Source organism: Melospiza melodia, chromosome 25 (assembly GCF_035770615.1).
Source record: "Melospiza melodia melodia isolate bMelMel2 chromosome 25, bMelMel2.pri, whole genome shotgun sequence".
Taxonomy (NCBI): Eukaryota; Metazoa; Chordata; class Aves; order Passeriformes; family Passerellidae; genus Melospiza; species Melospiza melodia.
In genome coordinates this window covers 7,147,471-7,172,910 of record NC_086218.1, presented here as the reverse complement: position 1 = coordinate 7,172,910, position 25,440 = coordinate 7,147,471, and the positions used below count along the sequence as shown (strand labels likewise).

The 25,440-nt window shown below is 54.0% G+C and overlaps 1 protein-coding gene across 1 annotated transcript in view; it reads right to left on the bottom strand.

The window, feature by feature from the left end:
- Positions 1–60: 60 nt before the first annotated feature.
- LOC134429068 (Fc receptor-like protein 5) overlaps positions 61–25,440 on the bottom strand; it is a 129,071-nt gene continuing 103,691 nt past the window's right edge. The window contains exons 10-11 of the mRNA XM_063176158.1: positions 22,676–22,787; positions 61–227 (exon numbers count right to left, since the gene is read on the bottom strand). Coding sequence (XP_063032228.1) covers positions 61–227; positions 22,676–22,787 — 279 coding nt within the window. The remainder of the gene's footprint in view (positions 228–22,675; positions 22,788–25,440) is intronic.

Sequence of the window (25,440 nt, the reverse complement as noted above, 5' to 3'; positions counted from 1 at the left end):
TCGGCTAATGGGGGCGGGGCTTCGGCGATGGGCGGAGCTTCGGCTGATAGGGGCGGAGCTTCATCGAGGGGCGGAGCTTCGGCTGATGGGGGGGAGCTTCATCGAGGGGCGGAGCTTCTGCTGCTGGGGGCGGAGCTTCATCGAGGGGCGGAGCTTCATCGAGGGGCGGAGCTTCAGCGAGGGGCGGAGCTTTGGCTGCTGGGGGCGGAGCCGGGCCCGAGGGGGCGCTGAGGGCAACCCATAAAAGGTAAAAGGGGCGGAGCCCAGAGGGGGCGGGGCCAAAGCGGCCGGGCCTCGCGGTATTTCCTTATATGGGCAAAGGGGTGATTTCCAGGATTTTTCCATTTTTTTTCCTCCCTGCCTGAATTTTGGGGCCCTTCAGGGGATTTTGGGCGGTTTCTGAGGGGATTTCGGAGGATTCTGTGGGATTTGGGAGGATTTTGAAGCGTTTTCAAGGCATTTTATTGTGTCGCTCGTGGATTGTGAGGAGATTTTGGGACATTTTGAGGAGAATTTGGGGGTGCCTGAAGCGTTTCTTGGAGGATTTTGGGTTCCTGAGGGGATTAGGAGACAATTTGAAGGATTTTTGAGGGGATTTTTGGGGCCCTGATAGGATTTTGATGAAATTTTGTGGGATTTCGAGAGGATTTCGGGTGGGTTTTGAGGTAATTTGGAGGATTTTTGAAGGATTTTGGGGCACTGAGGGGGATTTGGAGTTAATTTTGAGATCTTGAGGACATTTTGGGGTCCCTGAGGGGGTTTTGAGGAGATTTTGGGAGAATTTCAGGAGATTTTTGGTTCCTGAGGGGATTTGTTGGGGATTTGAGGGAATTTGTGGGGATTTGAGGAGAATTTCATGAGGTTTTGAGGAGATTTTGGAATTCCTGAGGGATTTGGGGGATTTTAAGGGAAATATTGGAGTCTCTGAGTGGATTTCAGGGAGATTTTTGGGGAATTTGAGGAGACTTTGGGTTCCTGAGGGGATTTTTGGGGAATTTGAGGGGATTTTGGGGTCCCTGAGCAGATTTTGGGGGATTTTAAGGGAATTTTGGGGGAATTTGAGGAGATTTTGGGGGCCCTGGCGAGAATGTTGAGATTTTGGGAGAATTCAAGAAAATTTTGAGGGATTTTGTGGCAACTTTGGGGCTCCTGAGGGGATTTTGGGGGAATTTGAGATTTTTGGAGATTTGGAGGGGATTTTGGGGCATTTTAAGGGAATTTTGGGGTCTCTGAGGTGATTTTGAGGGGATTTTCTGTTCCTAATGGGATTTGGGGAAAATTTGAGGGGTTTTGAGGAGATTTTGGGCTCCGTGAGGGGATTTTTGTAGAATTTTGGGTTCCTGAGGAGGTTTTTGTGGGGATTTTGGCTTCCTGAGGGGATTTTGAGTGAATTTGGGGGATTTTGAGGAGATTTTGGGGAATTCTGAGGAGATTTTGGCCTCCCTGGGGGATTTTAAAGACTCTGAGTTAATTTCGGGGTCCCTGAGGGGAATTTTGAGATTTTGGGGGATTTTAAGGGAATTCTAAGGAGATTTTTGGCTCCCTGAGGGGATTTTTAGGGGGAATTTGAGGAGATTTTGAGGTCCCTGGTGGAAATGTTGAGATTTTGGGGAATTTGAAGGAAATTTTGAGGGATTTTGAGGCAATTTTGAAGGTCCTGAAGGGATTTTGGGGGAATTTTAGGTGGTTTTGGGTTTCTGAGGGGATTTTTGGGGAAATGTGGGAATTGGAGGCGAGTTTGGGGGATTTTGGGGAATTTGAGGGGATTTTGAGGAGATTTTGTGGTGCCTGAGTGAATTTTGAGGTCTCTGAGTTAATTTTGAGCTTCCCGAGGGGAATTTGAGGAGATTTTGGGAGATTTTGAGGCGATTTTGGGTTCCTGAGGGGATTTTTGAGGGAATTTGAGGAGATTTTGGGGTCTCTGAGAGGATTTTGGGGCATTTTGAGATGATTTTGGGTCTCTGAGGTGATTCTGAGGAGATTTCGAGGTCCCTGGTGAAAATGTTGAGATTTTGGGGCATTTTAAGGGAATTTTGAGGAAATTTTGGGGTCCCTGAGGGGTTTTGCAGCGATATTGGGGTTTCTGAGGGGATTTTGGGGTCCCTGGGGGATTTTTGGGGGGATCTGGGGGGATTTTGGGGGGATTTTGTGTCCTTAAGGGGATTTGGGGGAATTTTGAGAAAAGTTTGAGGGATTTTGAGGAAATTTTGGAGCATTGGAGGAGATTTGGGGTTCCTGAGGGGATTTTTAAGGGATCTTGGGGGTTCTGAGGGGATTTGGGGGGATTTTTAGGAGATTTTGGGATCGCTGAGGGAATTTTCAGGATTTTAAGGGAATTTTGAGGTCTCTGAAGGGATTTTTGAGGGATTTTGAGAGGATTTTGTGGTCCCCCATTGGAAAAAAAGGCTCCCAATATTACCAGTTAGATTGTGCCTGGGCCAGTCTGACCCTCGCGGCTGGGCCAAAGGCAGCAACTGTGGTGTATCACCCCAGAGATACCTTGGCTTGCTGGTGGTTGCAGCTGGGCACTGAACAAGTCCAGGCTTGTTAGGACCCCATTTCCTCAGGAGGAATAGTTTCAAGTGATGGTGAAGAGAAAAAGGAGATGGATTCTGCTGGAGGGTTTAATGTCCAGAGGTTTATTCCATGGTTACAGAGGTCTGAACGTGAGCAACTGCTCCAACAGTGCCCGGCCGCATGGTCTGATCACCTTTTTAAGCTCAGGGACAGGGGGAGGGGAGGTACAGGTGAGCCACCAACCAGGTGAGAGGGGCAGGGTCTCAGGGGAAGATGACACCCAGACAGGCCAATGACCTCTGGGCATAGGGGCATCCTTTAAACTTGACCAACCACACGACGCCTTGCTGGAATGTTCAGCCTGATTGACAGGACTCACTCAGCATGGGGGCAAGGGGGAAGGGATAGACGTATAGGCACACCTGGGGAAGTGACCTGGAAGGCCAAAATGGGACATCACAGCACACCACATCTCCCCCTAGTTTTGTTTAAAAAGAAGAGGACTATGTTTGTGGTGCAGAATGATTGCCAAACCATGGTTGGTAAATCAGTTCTTCCTCTCCATGAGGGTCAATGTTTTCCACTGAGGCTTCCAGGTCATCTATTGGAGCACTGAGGGCTTCCAAATGGTAGACTTCAGGAGGGGGAGATGAGCTTGAAATTAACTTGAGCACCATGCGTTTGATTAGTCCAAAAACAATGCTATAAACTACAATAACTAAAATAAACAGCACTAAAAACACAGTTTTCAGAATAGATCCCAACCAGCCCGAGAGTCCCCAGCCTTTGAACAGTCCATTCAGCCAGTTGTCAGTTTCTCTGTTGATGTCCGGGAGCCTTTGTCAAGGTAGTCCATATGCGGTTTGGGCTGAGGAACTATGCAGGAGGTCACAGGTGGGATGATTACGAGTAGGATGAGAAGCAGGCTCGGTCTCATGGTGTCTCGAGGCTACACACGAACAGTGGGATCTAAACTGGTACAAAAACTTGAAACAAATATATATTATAAACTATTCCAGATAGGAGGCTTAAATGGAATTTCCTCCAGAGAACGCATGCAGCGTTTTCTTCTCCAGGCAGCATGAGCAACCTGGGGTGCTTCTGTGGATTTCTCTGAGACCTTGGGAACACAGGCCTTTACCCATTTGGAAGGAACCCACCTTAAACCAGAGGGGGTGGACACACAGGCGTATCCACGTCCCCAAGTAACCAATTTGTAAGGTCCCACCATTTTCCAAGTCTCAGGGTCCTTTACTAAAACTGGAGGTTTTTCTTTCATTAACCTATGATTGCTCCCCCCAAAGTGGTATAGGATGGGTGGGTTCAGGCTGTCAAAAGAACAATTCAGGAAATTGATTGTGAATAGCGCCCTGGATAACCGGATGTGGGGAGGTTCCACCTTCAGAACCTGTTGTTGCTGGTCCAGGACTCTTTTAATATCACGGTGAGTTCTTTCTACAATGGCTTGACCTGTAGGGGAGTAGGGGATGCCAGTTTGGTTCTCTACTCCCCATTGCTGCAGGAAGATCCCGAATTCCTTGGATTTGTAAGCAGGCCCATTATCAGTTTTCAGCTCCTTGGGGATGCCCATGAAAGAAAAAGCCTGTAAGAGGTGCTTAATAGCATCAATAGATGATTCTCCTGTGTGGGCAGAAGCATAGACTGCTCCAGAAAAGGTATCTACACTAACATGAACATATTTCTGCCGTCCAAAAGACTGTGTGTTACATCTGATTGCCACAGTTCACAACTGTTCAGTCCCCTTGGGTTTGCTCCCATACTCACTGTAGGGAGTGCATGTTGCTGGCAATTTGGGCATGTGGCCACAATCGCTTTGGCCTGTTCTCGAGTGATGTTAAACTGACGAACCAGGCCAGGTGCATTTTGGTGGAAAAGCTGGTGGCTGATTTTTGCCTGTTCAAAAACATTTGGGAGAGTGGCCATCACTGCAGGTGCAACAAGAGCATCTGCCCTTCTGGTGCCTTCAGCGATAAACCCTGGCAAGTCAGTGTGTGACCTGACATGCATCACATAAAATGGTTGCTCTCGGTGAGTGACTAACTTTACCAGTTTTGAGAGCAATTTGAAAAGTGTGATGTTAGACACATCTTGCAGTATTGCTTGATCTGCCCTGGATACTACTCCTGCCACATATGCAGAGTCTGTAATCAGATTAAATGGTTCTGAGAACCTTTCAAAAGCCCTAACAACCGCAGCCAATTCAGCAACCTGAGGTGAACCTTCCACCTCAGCAATGTCTGTCTCCCACTGCTGGGTTTGAGGATCCTGCCAAGTCATAACAGACTTGTGGGACCTCCCAGACGCATCTGTAAAGACAGTCAGAGCCCTTTTTAAAGGTCTCCTACTTAGAGCACTTCTCAATTTTAAGGTAAATTAAACATCTTGTTTGAATAATTTGTGACCGGGCCGCGCTACCGAAATTTGTCCTGAGTAGGAATCCAGAGCAAACTGCAACACTTCATTTTCTTGAAACAATTGTTCCAGTATTTTCATAGTATTTTGACCTGATTTTAACTCAACTGGAATGTGAATACACTTGAAATCACATCCTGCTAACTCCCTGATCCGGGTCCTTGCTTTTCGGATCAGTTCTGCTACCAGCTCCTGAGGCTTTGTCAGTCTCTTGGACCTTTTGTGACTGAGGAAAACCCATTCTATGATCAAGAGAGGGTCCCTCTGGTCCCGGTCCTTTTTTGGTGTGTTCTTTGCCTTAGGTGTTTGTTTTTCCTCCCACTGGAAAATAATTCCATGGAGGTGTGGCAACTTACCTAGAATGATAAATTTGAATGGCAGGTCAGGCCGGCATCGGTTGGCCTGTCTTGTGGACATTGCAATCTGAACCTTTTCTAGAGCTTTCCGCGCCTCTGGGGTAATAGACCTAGGAGCACCTGGGTCCTCTCCCCCTTTCAATAAATTGAAAAGAGGGGCAAGGTCTTCGTTAGTCAGACCGAGCCATGGTCTTACCCAATTCAAAGACCCACACAACTTGTGGACATCTGCAAGGGTCTTGATCTTTGGATTGATTTCTAGTTTTTGAGGAACAATGGTCCTATTTCCAATTTCTAAGCCCAAATACTTCCAAGGTGGCATCTTTTGAATTTTCTTTTCCTTGAGCTCGAACCCTGCAACAATCAATGCATCGATTGTTAGGTCAAGCGCATGTGTGAGTAAATCATCACTGGGGGCACACACAAGGATATCATCCATATAATGATAGATGATGGCCTTCTCTGCGGCTGCACGTACTGGGGAAAGCAGGGAAGACACATACCACTGGCAGATAGGTGGAGATACCTTTAATCCCTGAGGAAGAACGGTCCAGTGGTACCTTTTCATAGGGGATTCCATATTAATAGAAGGAACTGAGAATGCAAAACGCGGTGCATCGTCAGGGTGCAAGGGGATTTGGAAAAAACAATCCTTAATATCAATAACAGCTAATTTCCAATCTTGGGGAAGCATTGTTGGGGATGGCATACCAGGTTGGGGAGAACCCATATCTTCAATTACATTATTAATTTGTCGGAGGTCGCAGAGGAGCCGCCATCTCTTTTTGTCAGCTTTTTGGATGACAAACACTGGGGAGTTCCATGGGGACATGGTCTCTACAATGTGGCCCTTTTTTAGTTGCTCTTCCACTAGTTCCTGAAGCACCTTTATTTTTTGTTTACTGAGCGGCCACTGTTTCACCTGAACTGGTTTGTCTGTTTTCCACTTCAGTTTTTGGGTGGGGCGCTGTTGTTCAATGACTGCTGTGCAAATATGCTGTGGAGAGTCTGGAATATCAATTGTGACACCCCACTGGGCCATTAAATCTCTCCCTAACAAAGGTTCTGAATAATCCAACACAAATGGACGGATATTAGCCAATTGTCCGTTTGGTCCCTCAAATTGAATAATGCTTTTGGATTGTCTTGCCAATTGCAGACCTCCTACACCTTGAAGGTGACCGGCAACATTTTGCAAAGGCCAATGTGCTGGCCAGTCTTGTACTGGAATCACTGTGCAGTCTGCACCTGTGTCTACAAGCATCTCAATGCGTTTAGACTCCCCACCCCCACTGACATTACACCATAATTTGGGTTTGTCTTTCCCAATAACTTGTACCAGGGCGACTGTGGGCCCTTGTTTTTTGATATTTTCAGGTAAAGATGGCACAGGGATAGCTTGTGCAACAATTTGTCCCTTGGGAAGAAACAGGGGTGGGTGGAAACAATGCAGGCCAAGAACGAATTGCTCAGGATCTGATGTTGTCATTCCTGGAGCACTTTCGATCTCTTGTGGTGTGTATTTGGTGTCCCCAATGACAATGTACTTACAACAAATCCGGTTCCAAGTACCTTTCTGTTCAGGATTTACAGACACAAAATGCCAATCAGTGTCCTCCAGATGGAGTGACTCAGTCAGCTGCAACCTGTAAGGCTCATTGACAGAAGACGTGGTTAACACAGGATCACCTAAATCATACACAGTCTTTGAAGCACCTGCTTCACTTACACAAACATTAATATTATCGCGCGCTTGATTTGTTTTGCTACCCTTATTCCCTTGGCCTGCTCTTTTTGTGTCTGCGCGCCTGGCAGGCCGGCGCTCTCTCTTCAGTTTTTTTGTTGTTGTTGACACCCAGGGAGGGCTTGTAGTTCTCCTCCCCTGCCGTTTCTAAATTCATCAAATTCCCTTTTCAGGGGGCACCGGTTACTCCAGTGCCCTAGGTTGTTACAAAGCAGGCATGGTTTTGTGGGCTCAGCCATTGCTGGTCTCCGCTGCTGCCCAGGGTACTGCTGTGCTGAGGGGAAAAGGCGCAGGGCTGGCAACGGTGACGCGCTGAGGTGGTCTTGGCAGCAGCCTTGGTCTGGTGTCTTCAGCCACACTCATCAGAGGCACTTTCCTGTTACAGACTAGAAGCATGTCTTTTATGGTGGCGGGAGGTTCTATAGGAAGGCTCAGGATTGCCGCTTGACACTGTTCATTTGCATTTGTAAATGCCATTTCCTCTAAAATTGCTTCCCTAGCAATCTCTTTTTTAACTTGTATTTCAATAGCTCTAGTTAACCTTTCTACAAATTTCAAAAAAGGCTCTGATGGTAGCTGTTTAATTTTACTATAGGGTTCAAAAGGCCCCTCAGGTTGTAGGGAAAAGAATGCTTTTTCAGCTGCTTCTTTTACTTTCTCGAGTGTTTCTGCAGGAATTGCAGTAGCTTGGATTGAGGGAGAAGACCATTGGCCCTCACCACAGAGGTGCTCAATGGTGATAGGGTTACCACTGTTGTCTTTGGCTGTGTTTGGATCAGCATGCAAGCCTGGGAGAGCATCATTCAGCATTTGTTTCCATGCTATTTCCCATAATTTGAATTCCGTGGAGGTCATGAGACAGGAAAAAAGCTGTTTTAAATCACGTGGAATCACTACAGTCCTACTCAGTTCAGAATTTAAAAGGCCACGGAAATATGGACTGTGTGGACCATATTCTTTATGAGATTTACAGATCTCTTTAATTAATTGTCGTCCAAAAGAACTCCAATTAGCAGTTGGAGCTGCTCCCCCCTGAGCTGCAGGCTGAAAGGTAACAGGAGCCAATGAAATCATGGGACTATGCATTGAATCTGCTGTTCCCTGCTCTGTATCCCTTGAAACAGAAGCATTGGGATCACAGATACAGGTTTGGGGAATGGCAGTGGGTGTGTCCCCACCGTGGGTACCCGGGGAGGGGGCGGGGACACAACGGGTGCAGGGGGTGGGGACAGGGGGCCGGCAAGGGGCGGGGAAACCATGGGAACAGGGGCGGGGTCAGGGGGCAAGCAGGGGGCGGGGACACCTGGTGACATCACGTCAGCAGATGCCCCCTGGGAGGAATAGAGGGGTGGAGCCGAGAGTACTGCAGGAAAGGGAAGTAGCGGGGGGAAGGTGTCACGAGGAACAGGAGGAGAGGGGGATGGGGCTGGAGTTTCCGGATGCTTAAGAGGATTTTGGGAAGAAGAAGAACAGGTTTGGGAAGATGCCACGTGGCATCCACCATCTTGTGGACCCCCTAGGGACTGGGGGCCATTTTGGGCACCACTGCTCTCTGGAAAGCTGACACGTGCTGTGGGTTTCAGAGGGAGGGACATAGGGGATTGGGAAAGGTTCCATGCAGCCTGGCCAGGGCCTTGTGGACAGGGCAACTCAGGCATTTCAACAGACTCCAGGAGTCGACTTCCCAATGAGTGTGCTCTCTTTAAAATGCCAAGTTTTGGAGAAAGAGGTTTAGCGGTTTTAGAGCTAGGAGAGGGAGAAACAGGGAGAGCAGAGGTACATGGCTTTACATTTAGCTTTTTCTCCATTTCCTTTTGTTTGAGCAATGCTGTTAGAATTTGTAAACTCCAAAACACAAATTTAGCTGAGGGTGCATTGCTAGATATTCCTAAGGTTCCCAACTTTATCCCAGAATTGAATATTGTGGATTTCTTCAGGGGATATTTGTGGAAGTGGAGGAAAAGCCATCTTACAAACTGTTTCAATTTTCATTTAGAGAACTTAACATTACCACTGTCCAAAATGCTTACAATATTTTAATACACTCCTTTTTGTACAATGCTGAGTTTCAAACCCATGTTAGATGTAAAAAGTAAAGTACTAAATCCCGTCTGACCAAAAACAAAGCCAAAATCAGCTACCGATTTCTAAAAAAAAACACAGATAGGAAAGCGATAACGAGCCGACAAAAGCTTCACAATGCAGCTGTATATACTGTTTTTAAAATTCCCGGGCAGCAGCAGCAGGGCACGCCCTGCCGAGCTGAGGCAGAAACAAAGCCTCCCCCGCTGTGGAATGCAGCCCCCTGCGGAGCAGAGAGAGCAGCCACGCCACGTGGCAAGCCGAAACCGGGGCCCCCCGCGCCGCGTGTGCAGAGAACCCCCCCTTCCTCCACAGAGAGAGAGAGAGAGAGGGATCCCCCACGGCAAGAGAGCCGAGAGCCCCCCCTCCCCCGCACAGAGAGAGAGAGAAAGATCTCCCGACCACGTGGAGAGAGCCGAGCCTGCAGAGCCGGGGGGAAGGGCAGAGAGCTCCCGCGCGAATTCCAAAAGACAGCAAAACACGCGGCAGAAAGCTAATAGCTAGAAATCAATGAATTCCCGTCTGTGGGGCTGCACAGCCAAAAATACAAATGCAGAAAGGAACAGAACTCACGGCAGAGTCTGTTTTTGAGCTCCTGCCCTACCGAGAGCAGAGATACTCACCCAAAATGGAAGCTGTAGCTGGCTGGGAACAGGCAGGTCTCTTCACTGGAACAGGACCTCTCTTGGGCGAGAGAGGCTACCCTGTCCTCCCTCTGGAAAATCTGCTCACCAGAAAGGAGCTGGGCTTTCCAGAGGCGCCAAACAGTCCACGAAACTTCTTCTGGGAATATTCCCAAAGTCTCTAGCTGAGGGCGATGCAACCAAAGCCCTTTTCAGCTGGATGCACGGCTGCCAGAAGCTTCTCCGAGGTGCTGCGGGTCCGTCTCGGGCTGCAGAGTCGCTTTGCCCACCTCAAGGACGCCAAATATTGGAAAAATGCTCCCAATATTATCAGTTAGATTGTGCCTGGGCCAGTCTGACACTTGCTGCTGGGCCAAAGGCAGCAACTGTGGTGTATCACCCCAGAGATACCTTGGCTTGCTGGAGATTGCAGCTGGGCACTGTACAAGTCCAAGCTTGTTAGGAACCCCGTTTACCTCAGGAGGAGTAGCTTCAGGCGATGGTGAAGAGAAAAAGGAGATGGATTCTGCTGGAGGGTTTAATGTCCAGAGGTTTATTCCATGGTTACAGAGGTCTGAACGTGAGCAACTGCTCCAACAGAATATCGGCCGCATGGTCTGATCACCTTTTTAGCTCAGGTTCAGGGGGAGGGGAGGTACAGGTGAGCCACCAACCAGGTGAGAGGGGCAGGGTCTCAGGGGAAGATGACACCCAGACAGGCCAATGACCTCTGGGCATAGGGGCATCCTTTGAACTTGACCAACCACATGACGCCTTGCTGGAATGCTAAGTCTGAGTGACAGGACTCACTCAGCATGGGGGTAAGGGGGAAGGGAAAGAGTATAGGCACACCTGGGAAAGTGACCCGGAAGGCCAAAATGGGACATCACAGCACACCACAACAAAAGACTGTCCCCCTGGGGTGCTCATTTCCTTGGTAGGCAACACATGGGGGTCCTGGATAGATCTGCCTCTGTGCCCTCCCCTGCCCTTGAAATTTTCCACTCTTTATTTCTTTTTTTTCCCTATTTTTCTCACTTTGAGCCAGTTCCCCTCACTCCTAGTTCCTGGATAAGCAGTCCTGGAGAGCACCTGAGCAGGGAATGGATTGGGGGGAGCCAGGGCAGGGGGAAAATGGGGAGCAGGATGGGAAGGGTGGGGAGGCTGTGGGGGAAGGAGGTGTTGGGCTGTGCCCCCTCAACCCTTTCACTTTCCTCTTCCTGAACAGGAAGGAAGAGGCTGTTTGTGCTGAGAGTCAGATGGGAAAGGGAGGGTTCTGTCCTGGGGAGACACATCCAGGGGGGTCCTGTCCTGGGAGGAACCTGTGCCAGGGGGTGACACATCCTGGCATGGGGAGTCCTATCCAAGAGGGGGACGGTTCCAGAAATGTTCCTGCACATTCCTGGCTGGGTACCTGTTCCAGGGATTGGCACATCATGGCAACCTCTGTCAATGCAAGGGTGGGGCCCAGCCATGGCCCAGCCCCACTGCACAGGGATGGCCATTGCCCAGCCCTGCTCTGGCCAGCCCCAGGTGGCAGCCAGCACCTGAGGGTCCCCCCTGCCCCCTTGGCTTTGATTCTGGCAGCTTTAGAGCTGCTGCAGAGGTGAGAATTCTGTGGGGGAAAAAGGCCTGCCTGTGGTTTGCTCAGCCTTGCAAGAAGCACAAAGCCCAAAGGCAGCCCAAGCAGTGGCTCTGTGAGGGCCTTTGATGGTTTTCAGAGCAGGGCTGGCTGGAAATCCCCTCTGCAAGGGCAGCTGTGAGGGAACCAGTCCAGAAATGCAGCAATTGATCATTTTGTGCCTTTACCCAAAGGACTGAGAAAACCATAAAACTTCTACAAATTCAACAACAATCTGCTCAACAACCTGACCTGGACTCTCTTTCTTGAGGGAAACTCCCAGAGAGAATGTTTGCATTCTGGATGTGCACACCAGAAGAGAGGGAAAAGTGTGGAAATATTGAGCAGGGGCTGCTCATGAGTGGCTGGGGAACAGGGGTGTCACAGCAGGAGCAGGGAGTTTCCAGGCAGGGGAATTCAGGGCAGGCTGGAGTGGATTAACCAGGGAATCAGACCCTGAGGCACACAGGGGCATTTCCATAGATTCCTGTGTACTGTCCCAAGGATGGACAGTGCCTCCCTTTCTCCCTTCCTCCATGGGAATTCAGTCAAGTTTCAGTGTGGGAATGAGAAAAATGGGAAGAGTTCCTAAATGTGGCCCCAAGAAAAACCTTCCTTTAAGGCTGGGTTACTGCCAAGCAGGCAGGGAACAATCCCATGGGGCTGTTGGACACTCAGGGAGATTGCACACTCTGTGTTATCCACAAGCAAACACTGCTGTGGGATGTACCAATGGGCTCCTAAAGGGAACAAGAAAGTCTCATTTTTTTGGGATTTGTTTTTGTGTATATTGTGCTAGATTGGTCAGGAAAGTAATGGATTCTCTAAACCAGAGCATTTTATACCTTGTCAGTTTTATTTTTGCTGAGTTTGTTCTTTATTGGGAAAATAATGGTGTGGGAAACATTTTTGCTTTTATTCTATGGATGTGTAATTTTGTGTCAAGCAATTGGGCATCCAATGTTTCATGGGATGGCTGACTCAGGAAATGAGGGGACCTTACCCAGGGGTGTGTGGGGCAGGGACACGGAGACTCCCAGGGCAGCCCTGGGGTGCCCTAGTCTGGGGACTGTGCTGGGCTCTGGGTCATCCCAAAATCTGAGGCATCCCATGAAGGAGCTGTGACCCCTGTGCCCACCCAGCTGCTGCCCATCCCTGGCACCCCCATTCTCCTGGGAACTAAACTTGGGACCCCCATTGCCTTGGTCTCTCCTCCCTGGGCACCCCTATCCCAGGACTGCCATTCCTCGCTACCACCATTGCCTTGATCCCATCCCATGGGCTGCTTGTTCCCCCAGAACCCCTATTCCCTAAGGTCCTCTTTTTCCCCCTGCACTCCCAGCCCTGGCACCCACCTGCCATGACCCCAAATCCCTGGGGACCATGTTCCCACAGCACCCCCATCCCTGAATGTCCCCAGGTATGGAGAACACAATTCCCCTGGACCCCCATTCTCCTCGACACCCATTCTTGGTTCCCCTCATTCCCTGAGACCCCTACTCCTGGTTGCACCAACCCCAACCATGTCCCCTGACTATCCCAACATGTCCCCAGCCTGTACCCAGCTTGTGGCCACCCTGCCCCCACCAAGGGCCACCGTCACGTGGGGACGGACGTGACCTTGCTTCCTTCCTTTTCATCTGAAGAGCTGCCAGCCAGGGGAGCGGTGGCCACAGCAGCGAGTGACAGCCAGTGCACATGGCTGGGGACACTGGGATGGCCGGGAAGGTGGCGCTGCTCCTGTGGGGTGAGTGCCTGGGGAACGGGCCTGACACCCCGGAGATGGGGAGGGGGCACAGGGGGGCTGCAGGGTCCCCTGAAATCCCCAATGCCAGCAGAGCATGGAGACCAGTATGACCAGAGTTGTGGGGTGGCCGAAGAGCAACAGGAAGAGTGGAACCGAGATGTGAGGACAGGGAGAGGAGGATGAAGTTGTGAGGACAAGGATGGGGCAGAAGGAACCTTGGGGCTGGGGCAGCTGCGGGGACAGGGACAGGGACAGGCATGCAGGGGCAGGGACAAGTGGACAAGTACCATGTGTTTTTACCATGGGACAGGTGCCAATGGAATTGGACCATGGGCACAAGGCCATGGGTGTGTGGCTGTGGCGCTGGTTGGGATAACATTTGTGAGCATGGGGAACCCGTGCCTTAGTATGGGTTGGCTGCTGTGTCCCTGTCCTTGAGACATCTGTGCCACACCAGTGCCCCCACTGAGACCTTTCAGGGGCAGCCCCCATGGCCAGGTTCCCCATGCTGCTGTCTCTGCAGTGCCACCCCCACTGAGCCTTGTCCCTTCTCCCTTCCAGCCCAGACCCTTGGCCTTGCTGGTGAGTCCTCGGGGGATGCCATGGCCCCATCCCACTGTCCCCAGCCCTGCACTGGCCCTGGCAGGCTGGTGTCCCCTGTCACCCACAGGCACTCAGAACACCAAGATCCTCATGGAGCCCCCCTGGACACCACCTGTGCTGTGGGACCGGGTGACACTGACCTGCCATGGTTCAGGGACTGCCAGTGCCACCACCTGGTACAAGAACGGGAAGCGCTGGTGGGAACCAGGACTCGACCACCTCACTGTCACCCTGAGTGGCACCTACACTTGTGACAGACCCGGCAGTGCGCTCAGCCCCCCTGTGAACATCTCAGATGGTGAGGGTGTTTGGGTGTCCCCAGCCCAGCACCCACGGGGACCCCGAGGGCCCTGGATGGGCACCACTCCATGGGTCACCTCCTGGAGTTACCAGAGCCCATCCCCTGCCCTGAGGACATTGCAGAGCTTCCCAGTGTGGGGAAAACCATGTGGGAACTGGGGTCCCCTGTGTGACCTAATGGGGGCGTCCCAGTGCCAAGAAGTGTGACAGGACCCCTCTGTCCCCCAGACTGGCTGGTGCTGCAGGTGCCAGCACGGACACTGCTGGAGGGGGACACGGTGACACTGCGCTGCCGGGGCTGGCGAAACAACCCAATCACCTCAATGTCCTTCTATCATGAGGAGAAGGAACTGCGGGTGGTCTCCAATGGGACTGAGCTGTCCCTGTCCCCTCTGCAGCTGAACCACAGCGGCCGCTACCACTGCAAGGGCTGGGTGAATCCCTGGGGGTGGCAGGAGTCAGCACCAGTGACAGTGACAGTTCAGGGTGAGCACCCCACACCCCCCACCCCGACACCCCCAGAGCCCCTCCTCAGGAACTCGGGATCATCAATCCCCCTCCCCTCTCCTGCCCTGAGCTCTTCCTGGTGCTGGAGGGTCCTCCCAACCCCTCTCAGTGGTCCCCCTCTTACTCTCAGCTGCCTCAGCACCCCCAGCCCCCTGCGGCCCCAAGCCCCCCTCCTGCACGTGTTCTATCAGGACGGGCAGGTGGTGAGAGGCCTGCGGGGGTCCCCGCAGCTGCTGGTGCCCACCGTGGGGGTCTCCCCCTCAGGGAATTACAGCTGCCAGGTGCGCTCCGAGGGTGGGGCCATGTGGAAGAACATCACCCGGCTCTACGTTGTGGTGTGCTGAGAGTGCAGGACTGGACACAGAGAGCTCCCACAGCCTCCTTGAGTGCCCTGCCTGGGCACCTCCATGTCCCCCAGACACCTTTACCAGGTCCTGCCATCACTCCTTGCGTCCCCTCGCTCCTCCATGGTGTGACGCCATCCCGGACATCCCCACCACACCCATCCCCCATTCACTATTATCCCATTCCTGGCTGCCAGCCCCTCCTTGTGGCGTCAGCCCTTTCTGTGTCCCTGCAGTGCCTGTGGACAATGCCACAGTAACACCTGGTGTCCTGGAGGTGACACTGCCGGAGACTGCAACACACAGGGACACAGGTGGGGTCACACAGGGTCACCAGGGTGTGCAGGACCCCTGGGGTGATGGGTGACCCTGATGTGTCCCCCTCTGTTCTTGCAGTGGCTGCAGGGGTCGGAGGGGCCCTTTTGTTCCTGCTCCTGTTCATAGGGGTCATTGTGTCATGGCACCGGTGGCACCGTGTGGGTAGGTGACAATGAGAGGACAGGGATCATGGAGAGAGGTGGGAAGGCCCCCAGAGAAGGGGGGCCAAAGGCCAGGACCCACAGCCCCTGACTGGGGCAGGGCTCAGCCCCCAGTGACCATGGCTCAGAGACCTGTGGATCTGTTGGAGGGTCCTGCAGAGATATTGGGGATTCTATCAGGGGTCCCCCTCCCTGATGGGCTCGGGGTTCTGGGGATTCAGGGTGTTGGTGTAAGTGGGGTGGGTTAGGGATACTGGGGGGGCATCAGGGATACTGGGGTGCCTGGGGAGAATTGTGTGTCTGGTGGTGGTTCAGCATTCCCAAGGGTGGATGGGGGCCCCTGGGTCTCCAAAGTCACCCCTCCAGTTTTCCTTTGCAGATGCCAGGAATCACCAGGAAAGGTGAGTGCAGCCTCAATCCATGATACACCTTTTATCCAAACTCCCAGCACCTCCCCTCCTTTTCCACACACCCCCTTATTCGCACAGGACCCACCCAGACCCCCTGGCACCCCCAGTGGAGGATCCTCAGGCGACGTACATGGAGCTGCAAAGGCAACCATGGGAACCCAGTGACATCTATGACGATCTACACCAAAAGTTGTGATTCTCTGGGAAGCAGGAGGCACTGGGTGACACTGGGGGTGCTCCTTCCATAGCTCCTGTGGTTGCCCATCCTTCCAAGGGAGGTGGTCATGGCTCAGGGGAAGGCTACAAAGGGCACCCTGTGCTCCCCATTTCCTCTCCCAGTACCCCCAAGGGCTCCCCCCCTTCCTTTCCTTGTACCTGCAGGGGCTCCCCAGCCCCATCCAAGTGCCCAAGTACCCTCAGGGACTGCCCCATTCTCTCCCCACAGTGCTTGCAGTACACACAGGACTTCCCCATTCCCCCTCCCACTAGCCCAGTCCCATCCCGCTATAAAATGGGGAATTGGGTAGGATTCTTGCTGAAAGGTTTCTTGGATGAAAATAAAGCACAGACGTGGCAGTATTACATGAGAGAACTGTTTATTGAAAAAGGAGGGTAATGGTTCTTACCAAAGGGGGAGAGAAAGGAATAGAAAGGGAAAAGGATAGAGAGAGAAACAGAAGTCAGGGACAGTGTTACCACAAGAAGCCTGGGTGCTCTGTGGCCATCAGCTGGGCAGATGGGGTGTGTGTGCTGCAAGCCAGGGCGAGCCCACATGGCTTTTGTGAGTGGCTGGGCATGATTTCCAAGGACGGCATCTGCGTGTCTCTGGCATGGGCGAGCGATGGCTGCAGGCTGGCTGCTGCGGGCTGGCTGCGGGCTGGTGCTGCGGCACTGGTGGCTCTGTGCTGGCTGCCGCAGGCTGGGGCTGTGGTGGGCAGGTGCAGCAGGCTCGGGGCTGTGGGCAGCACGGGAAACGCGGCAGAGGCGGCGGGTGGGTGCAGGCAGCATCTGCTCCATTGGGGAGCAATGAAGGAATGTCCAGGACGAGCAGGAATGAGCTTCCTCGGGGAAGCAGCGAAGCAGGGAAGAACAGATGTGGATAGGGAAGAAGGAACACCGGGAGGAAAAGGCGGTGGGTGGGGAGTGTCTGTGATATTTTTGCCGGATGACTGGGAGGAATGGTGCATCTGACTTCATCTTTTCAGAAGGCTAATTAAGTACTTTATTATACCATATTAGTCTATATTATATTCCATTACATCTAAACTGAATCTGCCAAGCACTCAACTGCACTCCACTGCACACAATCTCATGACTCAGCCCACAGTTTCCACACACACACACCTGGATTCAATTGGTCAGTGAATCAAAACACTCACACCAGAATACAATTAGCAATTCCCTTCAGGTAAACAATCTTCCACAATGCATTCCGCATGTGATCAACACAGGAGCAGAAAATGAGATGAGAATTGTTTGGAGTAGTCTTTGCTTCTCTCACTGCATCTCCCAGATTCAGAGAATGTGCATCCCACAGGGAAAGAACGCCAAACTGACCCTCTGAGAGAGCCCCTGATCCCTGCAAGAAACCCAAAGCAAAACGCTCCTGTTGTGTCACAGTTTGCTGCTATTATTTGCAAAGGTTCCTGCCACAGCCTGATTTTCTGGGCATTTTTTCATAGATATTTTTTCCCGGGCATCTGTCCCACTAACCAGTGGGGGTCACTCATAGCCTGACCAGCTTTCTCTCCCCTGATTGTCTGTTGTGTGAGGCCTTGCCAGGGACAGGGTTCCCAGCACATGTACAACCACAGAGTCATTTTTCACCTCAGATGTAGCATATGTTGAGACATAAATCAAAATCAGATTTGATCCTCTTAACCCCAGTGTGCCTAGTGGCTCTGCAATCCCCCTCCCAGTGCTCCCAATGAGATGGCTTACTGGTACCCATCCCAGTTCCAAGGGGGCACAGGACCTGGTTCCCTGCTCCTGGGACAAAAATGCAGCTCTTTGATTAAATTGGCAGAAATGGTGTTTCTTTGTTGAGCTCTGACAAGGAAGCTGAACAAGGGGGGAACCTCCCTTGGAATGGAAAATACGACCCCCTTCTCTCTGAACTATTATAATTTTGAAATTACAGGGCTTTTCGGTAAAGATGTGGGAACAGGAATAACAGTTCTTTACTGGCATATAGTGACAGAAACAAGTTAATGGAAGTTTATTTTAGTGGATATTATATGAATTGATATAACATTATTGATTATACTGTTGATTAAATACTGAGATGTTGTTCAGATAGTGAAAAGTATTGTGGAGTGGCTGATGTTGTTGTGGTGGCCATCCAAGGGTGGGGCCCAGCCATGGCCCAGCCCCACTGCACAGGGATGGCCATTGCCCAGCCCTGCTCTGGCCAGCCCCAGGTGGCCAGCCAGCACCTGAGGGTCCCCCCTGCCCCCTTGGCTTTCATTCTGGCAGCTTAAGAGCTGCTGCGAAGGTGAGGATTCTGTGGGGGGAAAAAGGCCTGCCTGTGGTTTGCCCAGCCCTGCAAGAAGCACAAAACCCTAAGAGAGCCCAAGCAGTGGCTCTGTGAGGGCCTCTGATGGTTTTCAGAGCAGGGCTGGCTGGAAATCCTCCCCTGCAGGGGCAGCTGTGCAAGAAACCAGTCCACAAATGTGACAATTGATCATTTTGTCCCCTGCAGCAAGGGTCTGAGATAGCCCCAAAAGCCTTGCATATCCCGCAACAATCTGCTCAACAACCTGGCCGGGTCCCTGCTCCTTCCTCTCTCAAACCTGCCGCCCTTTAGAATGGCCTGGGAAGAATGTTTGGATTCTGGCCGTGGCTGCCAGACAAGAGGGAAAAGTGTGGAAATATGCATCTGTGGCTCTGTCTGCAGCTGTGGTGGGGCTGTGGGGAGTGATCCTGTGTGGATTCCAGGTTTCCCCAAAGCTTCTCCATCCCTGCTCTCCTCACCTAAGCGAGAGGTTGAGTGTTTGCAGGAATTGTGGTATAAAGCCACCAGAGGTGCGCTGTGGACTTGAGATGAGCCTGAGATCAGGCGCTGCCTTCCTTCCATTCAGGATCATGGGGAGCGCTCGTGGGTGTTGGGTAGGGCATGTGCCTGGCCCCGGGACACTGCTCCGCTGCCAGTGGGCACTGGGATCCAACCTGCTGCCTTGGCGGCTTCTGCCCACTGCCAGTGGTGGGGCCGGGACAGATTGGTGCCCAGGAGTTTGCAAAAGGAGCGATTTCCCCTCCTGCCTCCCGTCCGAGGCCGCCATGGCCCCTGAGGGGATGGAGCTGGAGCGGGGCGCCCCCTGCTGGCCGGGAGTGCTCCCTGCAGCGGCCCCCGCTGGCCGGGAGTGCTCCCTGCATCGCCCCCTGCTGCCCGCGGTTATAACTGCCACAAAAACCAACAGCGCTCAGCGGGAGGGAAAGTTCTGGGTTTGTGTTTTTTGTTCTGTTCTGGTTTATCAATTTCCCAGGAAAGAGCTGGTATTCCTTTTCCTTCACTTTGGCCTGTAAGCCAGAACATATTTGAAATTAAAAAAAATTTGGAGATGGGTTTCTTTCCATTCTAGGATTTTTTCCCAGTTTCCTTTGCAGATATTTCTCATTTAAATGAGTGGCCAACTTCTGGGTTCCAGCGTGGAGGCGAGAGTTACCCCATGAGCAGATAGGGTCAGGGTCTTGGCTACCTCATGCTCTGCCTTTTAAGCCAGTTGTGTCACCAAGGGTCCTCTCCCCAGCTGGCACTTCTGGTCACCTGGCTACTCAGGAGCTGGCTTTGTCAAAGCGTCATGCTGTCCCCAGTGTGCCATGGCTGACAGATGATGGACAGACGGGGCCCTGTCTCACCAAAAGCAACGCTTGACCGACCCCTGCCACACACAGCTGTTCCAAAATGTCTCTAGACTTCAAATTTTTCATGTCTTTGGCACCTCACCCTCTGCCATGGCCTGATCCCAAATGCCCTGGGCAAATGGGAGGCTCAGGAACATCCTCAGGGACTTTGTGACATCCTGGTGTGAGGAACATGGCAGAGGAGGGGTTTGGGACAGGGGACAAGAGAATCCAGAGCCTCCTGAAGGCCACTTTGGCCATCAGAGCAAGGAAGGTCCAGGACTCTGCCAGATTCCTCTGGTGGAGGAAACGTGATGGGCGGGAAGTGTTTGGGGATTGTTCTTTGTTGGTGGCTTTCCCTGGAAATCATTCCTTGTGTGATAATTTGGCCTTGTTGCTGTTGCTGTTGGTTTTGTTCTTTCATTACTGATTCAGGAATTGTCAAACTGTTGGGATCTTTGTGCCTCCATGGGGAGCGGTAGGGAAAGGGGCAGCAGCCCTTGGTTTTGGTGGCAACACAGAACTGGAGAATGCCATTCCTAAAGCCCAACAAAGCTGAACAAACACCATCTCTGCCAGTTTAACCAAAAAGCTGCATTTTGGACTAAATAAGAAGGAAATGGGTCCTGTGTCCCCTGGCACTGGGAGGAGCCTGGGAAGCCATGGGTGTACTGGGAGCACTGGGAGGGGGAAAGGGGAGCACTGGGTGCCCTGTGCAGCCCCGCTGACTCGTGGTCATCACCCCAGGCAGGATGGGCCACCACGGGAGCCATGGGATGGGGACTCCCAGTGTCCCATATTGTCACAGCAGGTTCCCATGGATGTCACTGGTGTCCTGCAGTCGCCCATGTGGTCCTGGCAGCTCTGTGTGGGTCACCTGGGGGTCCTTGGGGGGGACAGTAAGAGACACCTGGCTTGGTGTGACACGAATGGGTGACATGTCCATGTCCCCACCCATCCCCCATACTCACCCCCTGCCCCCTCATGTCCAGTCCCTCTCCCACCTCCAGGGGATAAGGGTGTTCCAGGGGCTCCTGTAGGGATAAGGGGGGGTCTGAGGGGTGTCTGGGGAGGGGGTCAGGCAGAGTCATGGCTGGAACTCCCCACTCACCTGTCCTGGGATTTCCTGAGAGCTGCAAGAAAAAGAGGATGGGGTGATCATGGGGTCCCCTGGGCTCCAACCCCACCTGGGACATTTAAATGCCCACTGGAGCCCTGAGCCTCCACCAGACACTGATTTCTACTGGACTCCCAGGCCCCTGCACCCCAAAGCACCCCTGAGGAGCCCCAGGACACCTGAGGCACCCAGGTACTCCAACCCCCTCCCCAGGAACCCTGAACCCCTGAGCACCCCTCAAGCCTCAAGGAACCCCAAGAATGGAATGCAGGGAAGCCTCCAAACTGCTTCAGAATCCCTGAGGAGCTCTCAACATCCCTGCACAACTCTCCAACACCTCCCTAAAAGCCCCCAGGAGATCCCAGTGTCACCCCAATATTCCTCAAGGCCCTTCCTGGGACAGCCCAGGACCCTTCAAAAGACCCCCAAGCAAAGGTCACTGGGGGCTCAGCTTCCACCATATCTGAGGCTTTGGGTGATGCCCCAACTGCCGCCCCCAGTGTGTGGGGCTTCCCCCCAGTCTCTGTAGGACCTTGTACCCGCCGCATTGTCACCCACCCCGGCGGTGCCACCAGTGACAGCCCCCAATGACAGCCAGGAGCAGGAGCAGGAACAGGAGGGTCCTGCCGACATTCACAGCCACTGCTGGGGACAGAGGGGACACACTGGGGTCATCCTGAACTGCAGGAGTCCTGAACACCCTGGTGACTCCATGTGACCCCACCTGTGATCCAGGGTGAGCCAGGTGTCACCTCCAGGGCCAGTTCAATGCTGAGTGCCCGGAACACGCGGTGCCTGTCCTGTCCCAGCTGGTTGGTGGCCACGCACTGGTAGGTGCCCGAATGTCCCACATCGATGTCCCTGAGCTCCAGAAAGGGACCCTGGGCCACCTCCTGCCCATTGTGCAGCCAGGTGAAGGTGACAGGGGCTGAGCCCACCTGCACTGAGCAGCACAGGGTCACGTTGTCACCTGCACGCACCTGGTGTGACAGGGGATGATGGCTGATGGTGGCATTGGCCACGGGCACTGCGGGGACAGAGACGGTGCTTGTACCTGGTGAGTTGGAATGGGGTTGCTTTGGGTGGGGTCATCCCCAGCCCGAGGGTCCTGCTCACCCAGGATGGTGACATTCAGGGGGTCACTCTTGGCTGTGCTGTTCCCGTCACTGACTCGGCACCGGTACTGGCCGCTGTCATTGTCCCCAACATGGCGCAGCTCAAGGCGGGGGCCAGTGCCCAGCAGTGCCCCTGAGCCCTCCCGGTGCCAGGAGAAGGACAGGGGACCTGTCCCTATGGCCACTGCACAGCTCAGCACCAGGCTCTCCCCGAGTGCTACCTGTCCCCCAGGGGGCTGCGCTGACAGGGACACCCCCGAGGGCGGGACCCCTGCGGGAGAGTGGGACACCAGGGGACAGTGAGGGACCCGGGGGGTGTCAAGGAGGGGCAGGGGAATTCCAGTGAGGGAGAGGGGGTGCCGAGATTGGGGAGAAGGGCTTAGAAAGGAACCCCGAGGGATGATAAGGGGGTCAGGGAGGGAACACCTGGAGAGGGAGGTGGGAAACACCAGGAAGGGTACGGGGACCATGGGAGGGGATGGTGAGACTTGGGCAATGTGCAGAGACCTCAGAGAGGGGTGAAGGGACCCAGGGATGGGGGAGGGAACCCAACAAAGGATGGAGGGAAACACAAGCCAGGAATGGGGGGAGCTTAGGAGCAACCCGGGGCAGCGATGGCAGGACACAGAAAATGCACCAGGGAAGAATGGGGGTACACATGTACGGGCTGGGGGCCCCAGGGAGAGACCCGAGAAAAGATGAGGGAGGGGCAGGGAGGGATCTGGAAAAGGTTGGGTGCCCCAGAGCAGGCGTCAGGGAGGGCTGGAGGGTGCCAGGCAGTGTGGGGGTCCCGAAGCATCTGTGGGGGCTCCCCGTGCCCATCCCCGCACTCACTGCACACTGTGATGCGGAGCCGGTTGCTGCTCTTCCGCACGGACCCCCCCTGGGAGTGCACCTCACAGCCATAATGCCCCGAGTCGGAGACCCTCACAGCGAGCACCAGCAGCTGCGGGGACCCCTGTGGGCCCCCCACCACCTGCCCATCCCGGAAGAACACGTACAGTAGGGGGGCTCGGGGCCGCAGGGGGCTGGGGGTGCTGAGGCAGCTGAGAGTCAGGGGGGACCCCTCAGTGAGCTCACGGGGACCCTCCAGCACCGGCACTGAGAAGAGCTCTGGGAAGGAGAGGAGAGGTGAGGACTGTGAGTCTGAGTGCACTGGGAAGTGGCTTTGGGGTGTCAAGATATTGGAGTTCCAGCCGTGTGGGTGCTCACCATGCACTGTCACTGTCACTGCTGCTGACCGTGACTGCCAGGACCCCACCAAGCCCTCACATCTGTAGCGGCTGCTGTGGTGCAGCTGCAGAGGTGAAAGATACAGCACAGTATCCTTGAGGGACCCCCTGAGATCCTTCTCCTCCCGGTAAAATCGCACCCTGCTGAGATGGTTGTCCTGCCAGCACCGGCAGCGCAGTGTCAAGGTGTCCCCCTCCAGCAGTGCCCGCACTGGCACCTGCAGCACCAGCTGGTCTGTGGAACAGGAAGGTCACATCTCACTGATGAGACTGTTCTGAGGTGGGTGCCCATAGCACCGGGGACATGCGGGTGCTCTGGGGTGCTCTGGGGAGCACTGGGATGTCCCTGTGTGCAGGGGAGTGGCTCTTGTCACACGCGGGGTGTGAGGCCACCTAGGGAATGGAGCCCACCCTTAACGCTCTGGGGCCCCCATGATCATTAAAAGTCTCCCCTCACCATCTAAGACTGTCAAGAGGGAACTGCGCCCAGTGCCTGGTCTGTCACATGTGTAGGTGCCACTCTCGGTGACACTGAGGCGGTCCTGTCCCTCCTGCCACCAACGCTGCCGGTCCTTGTACCAGGTGGTGGTACCGGCAGTCCCCGAGCCCTGGTAGGTCAGTGTCACCCGGTCCCACAGCATCGCCGGCCTCCAGGGGGGCTCCACCAGGAGCTGGGTGGTCTGGGTGCCTGTGGGTGACAGGGGACACCAGCCTGACAGGGTCAGTGTGGGGCTGGGGACAGCGGAGTGGGGACATGGCATCCCCTGAGGACTCACCAGCGAGGCCGAGGGTCTGGGCTGGAAGGGAGAAGGGACAGGGCTCAGTGAGGGTGTTGCCATGGGGACAGAGGCACATGGGGTACAGGGTGTGGTGGCTGTCCCCAAACTGTTCCCGTGGGGACAGATGCTCTTGCAGGAAAGTGTGTGGTTGGTCCCCAAAAGTCTGGACAGGCAGGGGGACATGTCTGTGTCACAGCCACCCGTGCACCACATCCCTGTGGCACAGACACCTTGAGAACAGGGATGTCGAGGCCACCCCGGGCTGAGGCAGAACATGGGGACACTGAGAACACCCCAGGTACGAGGACACCACGGACACAGCCCATGCTGGCCCACATCCCCCCCACCAGCTCATGATCCCATCCCCATGATCCCATCCCCATGGCCACATCCTCATGGTTCTTGTCCCTGCATCCCAGTTCCCTTGTCCCTATCCCTGGAGCTGCCTGAGCCCAAAGGAGCCAGTCCCCACATTCCTGTCTCCACATCCCCATCCCCATCCCCAAATTCCCGCCCCCTGTTCCTGTCTCCAAAGCCACTCTACATCCCCAGTCACACCCAGGTCCACTGTGGGTAACATGGAATGGCTCTGCTGGCATTGGGGACCTCAGGGGACCCCACAGACCCCTGTGCCCCCTTCCCTCCCCATCCCCAGGGTGTCAGGCCTGTGCCCAGGGCACTCACCCCACAGGAGCAGCACCACCTTCCCGGCCATCCCGGTGTCCCCAGCCATGTGCACTGGCTGTCACTCGCTGCTGTGGCCACCGCTCCCCTGGCTGGCAGCTCTTCGGATGAAGGGGAAGGAAGCGAGGTCAGGTCTCGACCTCATGCGTAGGTGGCCCTTGGTGGGGGCAGGGTGGGGTCAGGCTGGGGACACGGGTGGGTGGGACAAAATGGGTGATGGTGTTCCCAGGAGTGGGGAACTCGGTGGTTTTGGGGAGGCAGGAATGGGGTCACTGGTAAATGGGGTCCTGAGGAGGGGGGATATCCAGCAATGGGAGTGCCATTGGAATGGGCATCTCCATACCTGGGGGGACTCAGGGATGGGAGTCCCAGGGGAATGTGGGCTCCAAGAATTTGAGTTCATGGGATGGGAGAATGGAGGGTCCTAGGAAGATTTCAGGGGATGGAATGAACGGGAAGGGGTTTCTTGGGAATGGGGTGCTGGGCCATGGAGATCCTAGGGAATGTCAGTGTTGGGATGGGGGCTGCAGAGAGAGTGGGACATAAGGAATGGAGGTCCCATGTTTCTGTTCCCGGGGGAATGGGGGTGCCAGGGATGGGCAGTGGCTGGGTGAGCCCATGGGTTGCAGCTCCTTCCCTGGGTGCTTCAGATTTTGGGGTGACCCAGAGCCAGCACCACCCCCACATGGTGCCGGTGTCCAGGGTGTCACCCCAGACAGATTCTGAGCTGCTCTGGGTCTGTGTCCCCCATCCTCCAGTGATTTTTCCCTCTCTTTATTCGATTTCCATCATTTTACCCCTCAATTTCAAAACCCCCCAGTTTGTGCCTTGATGGTCCTTGGGGGCACCTGGAGCAGGGAACAGGCTGGGGGAAGCCCAGGCTGGGGAAAGCCCAGGGTGGGGG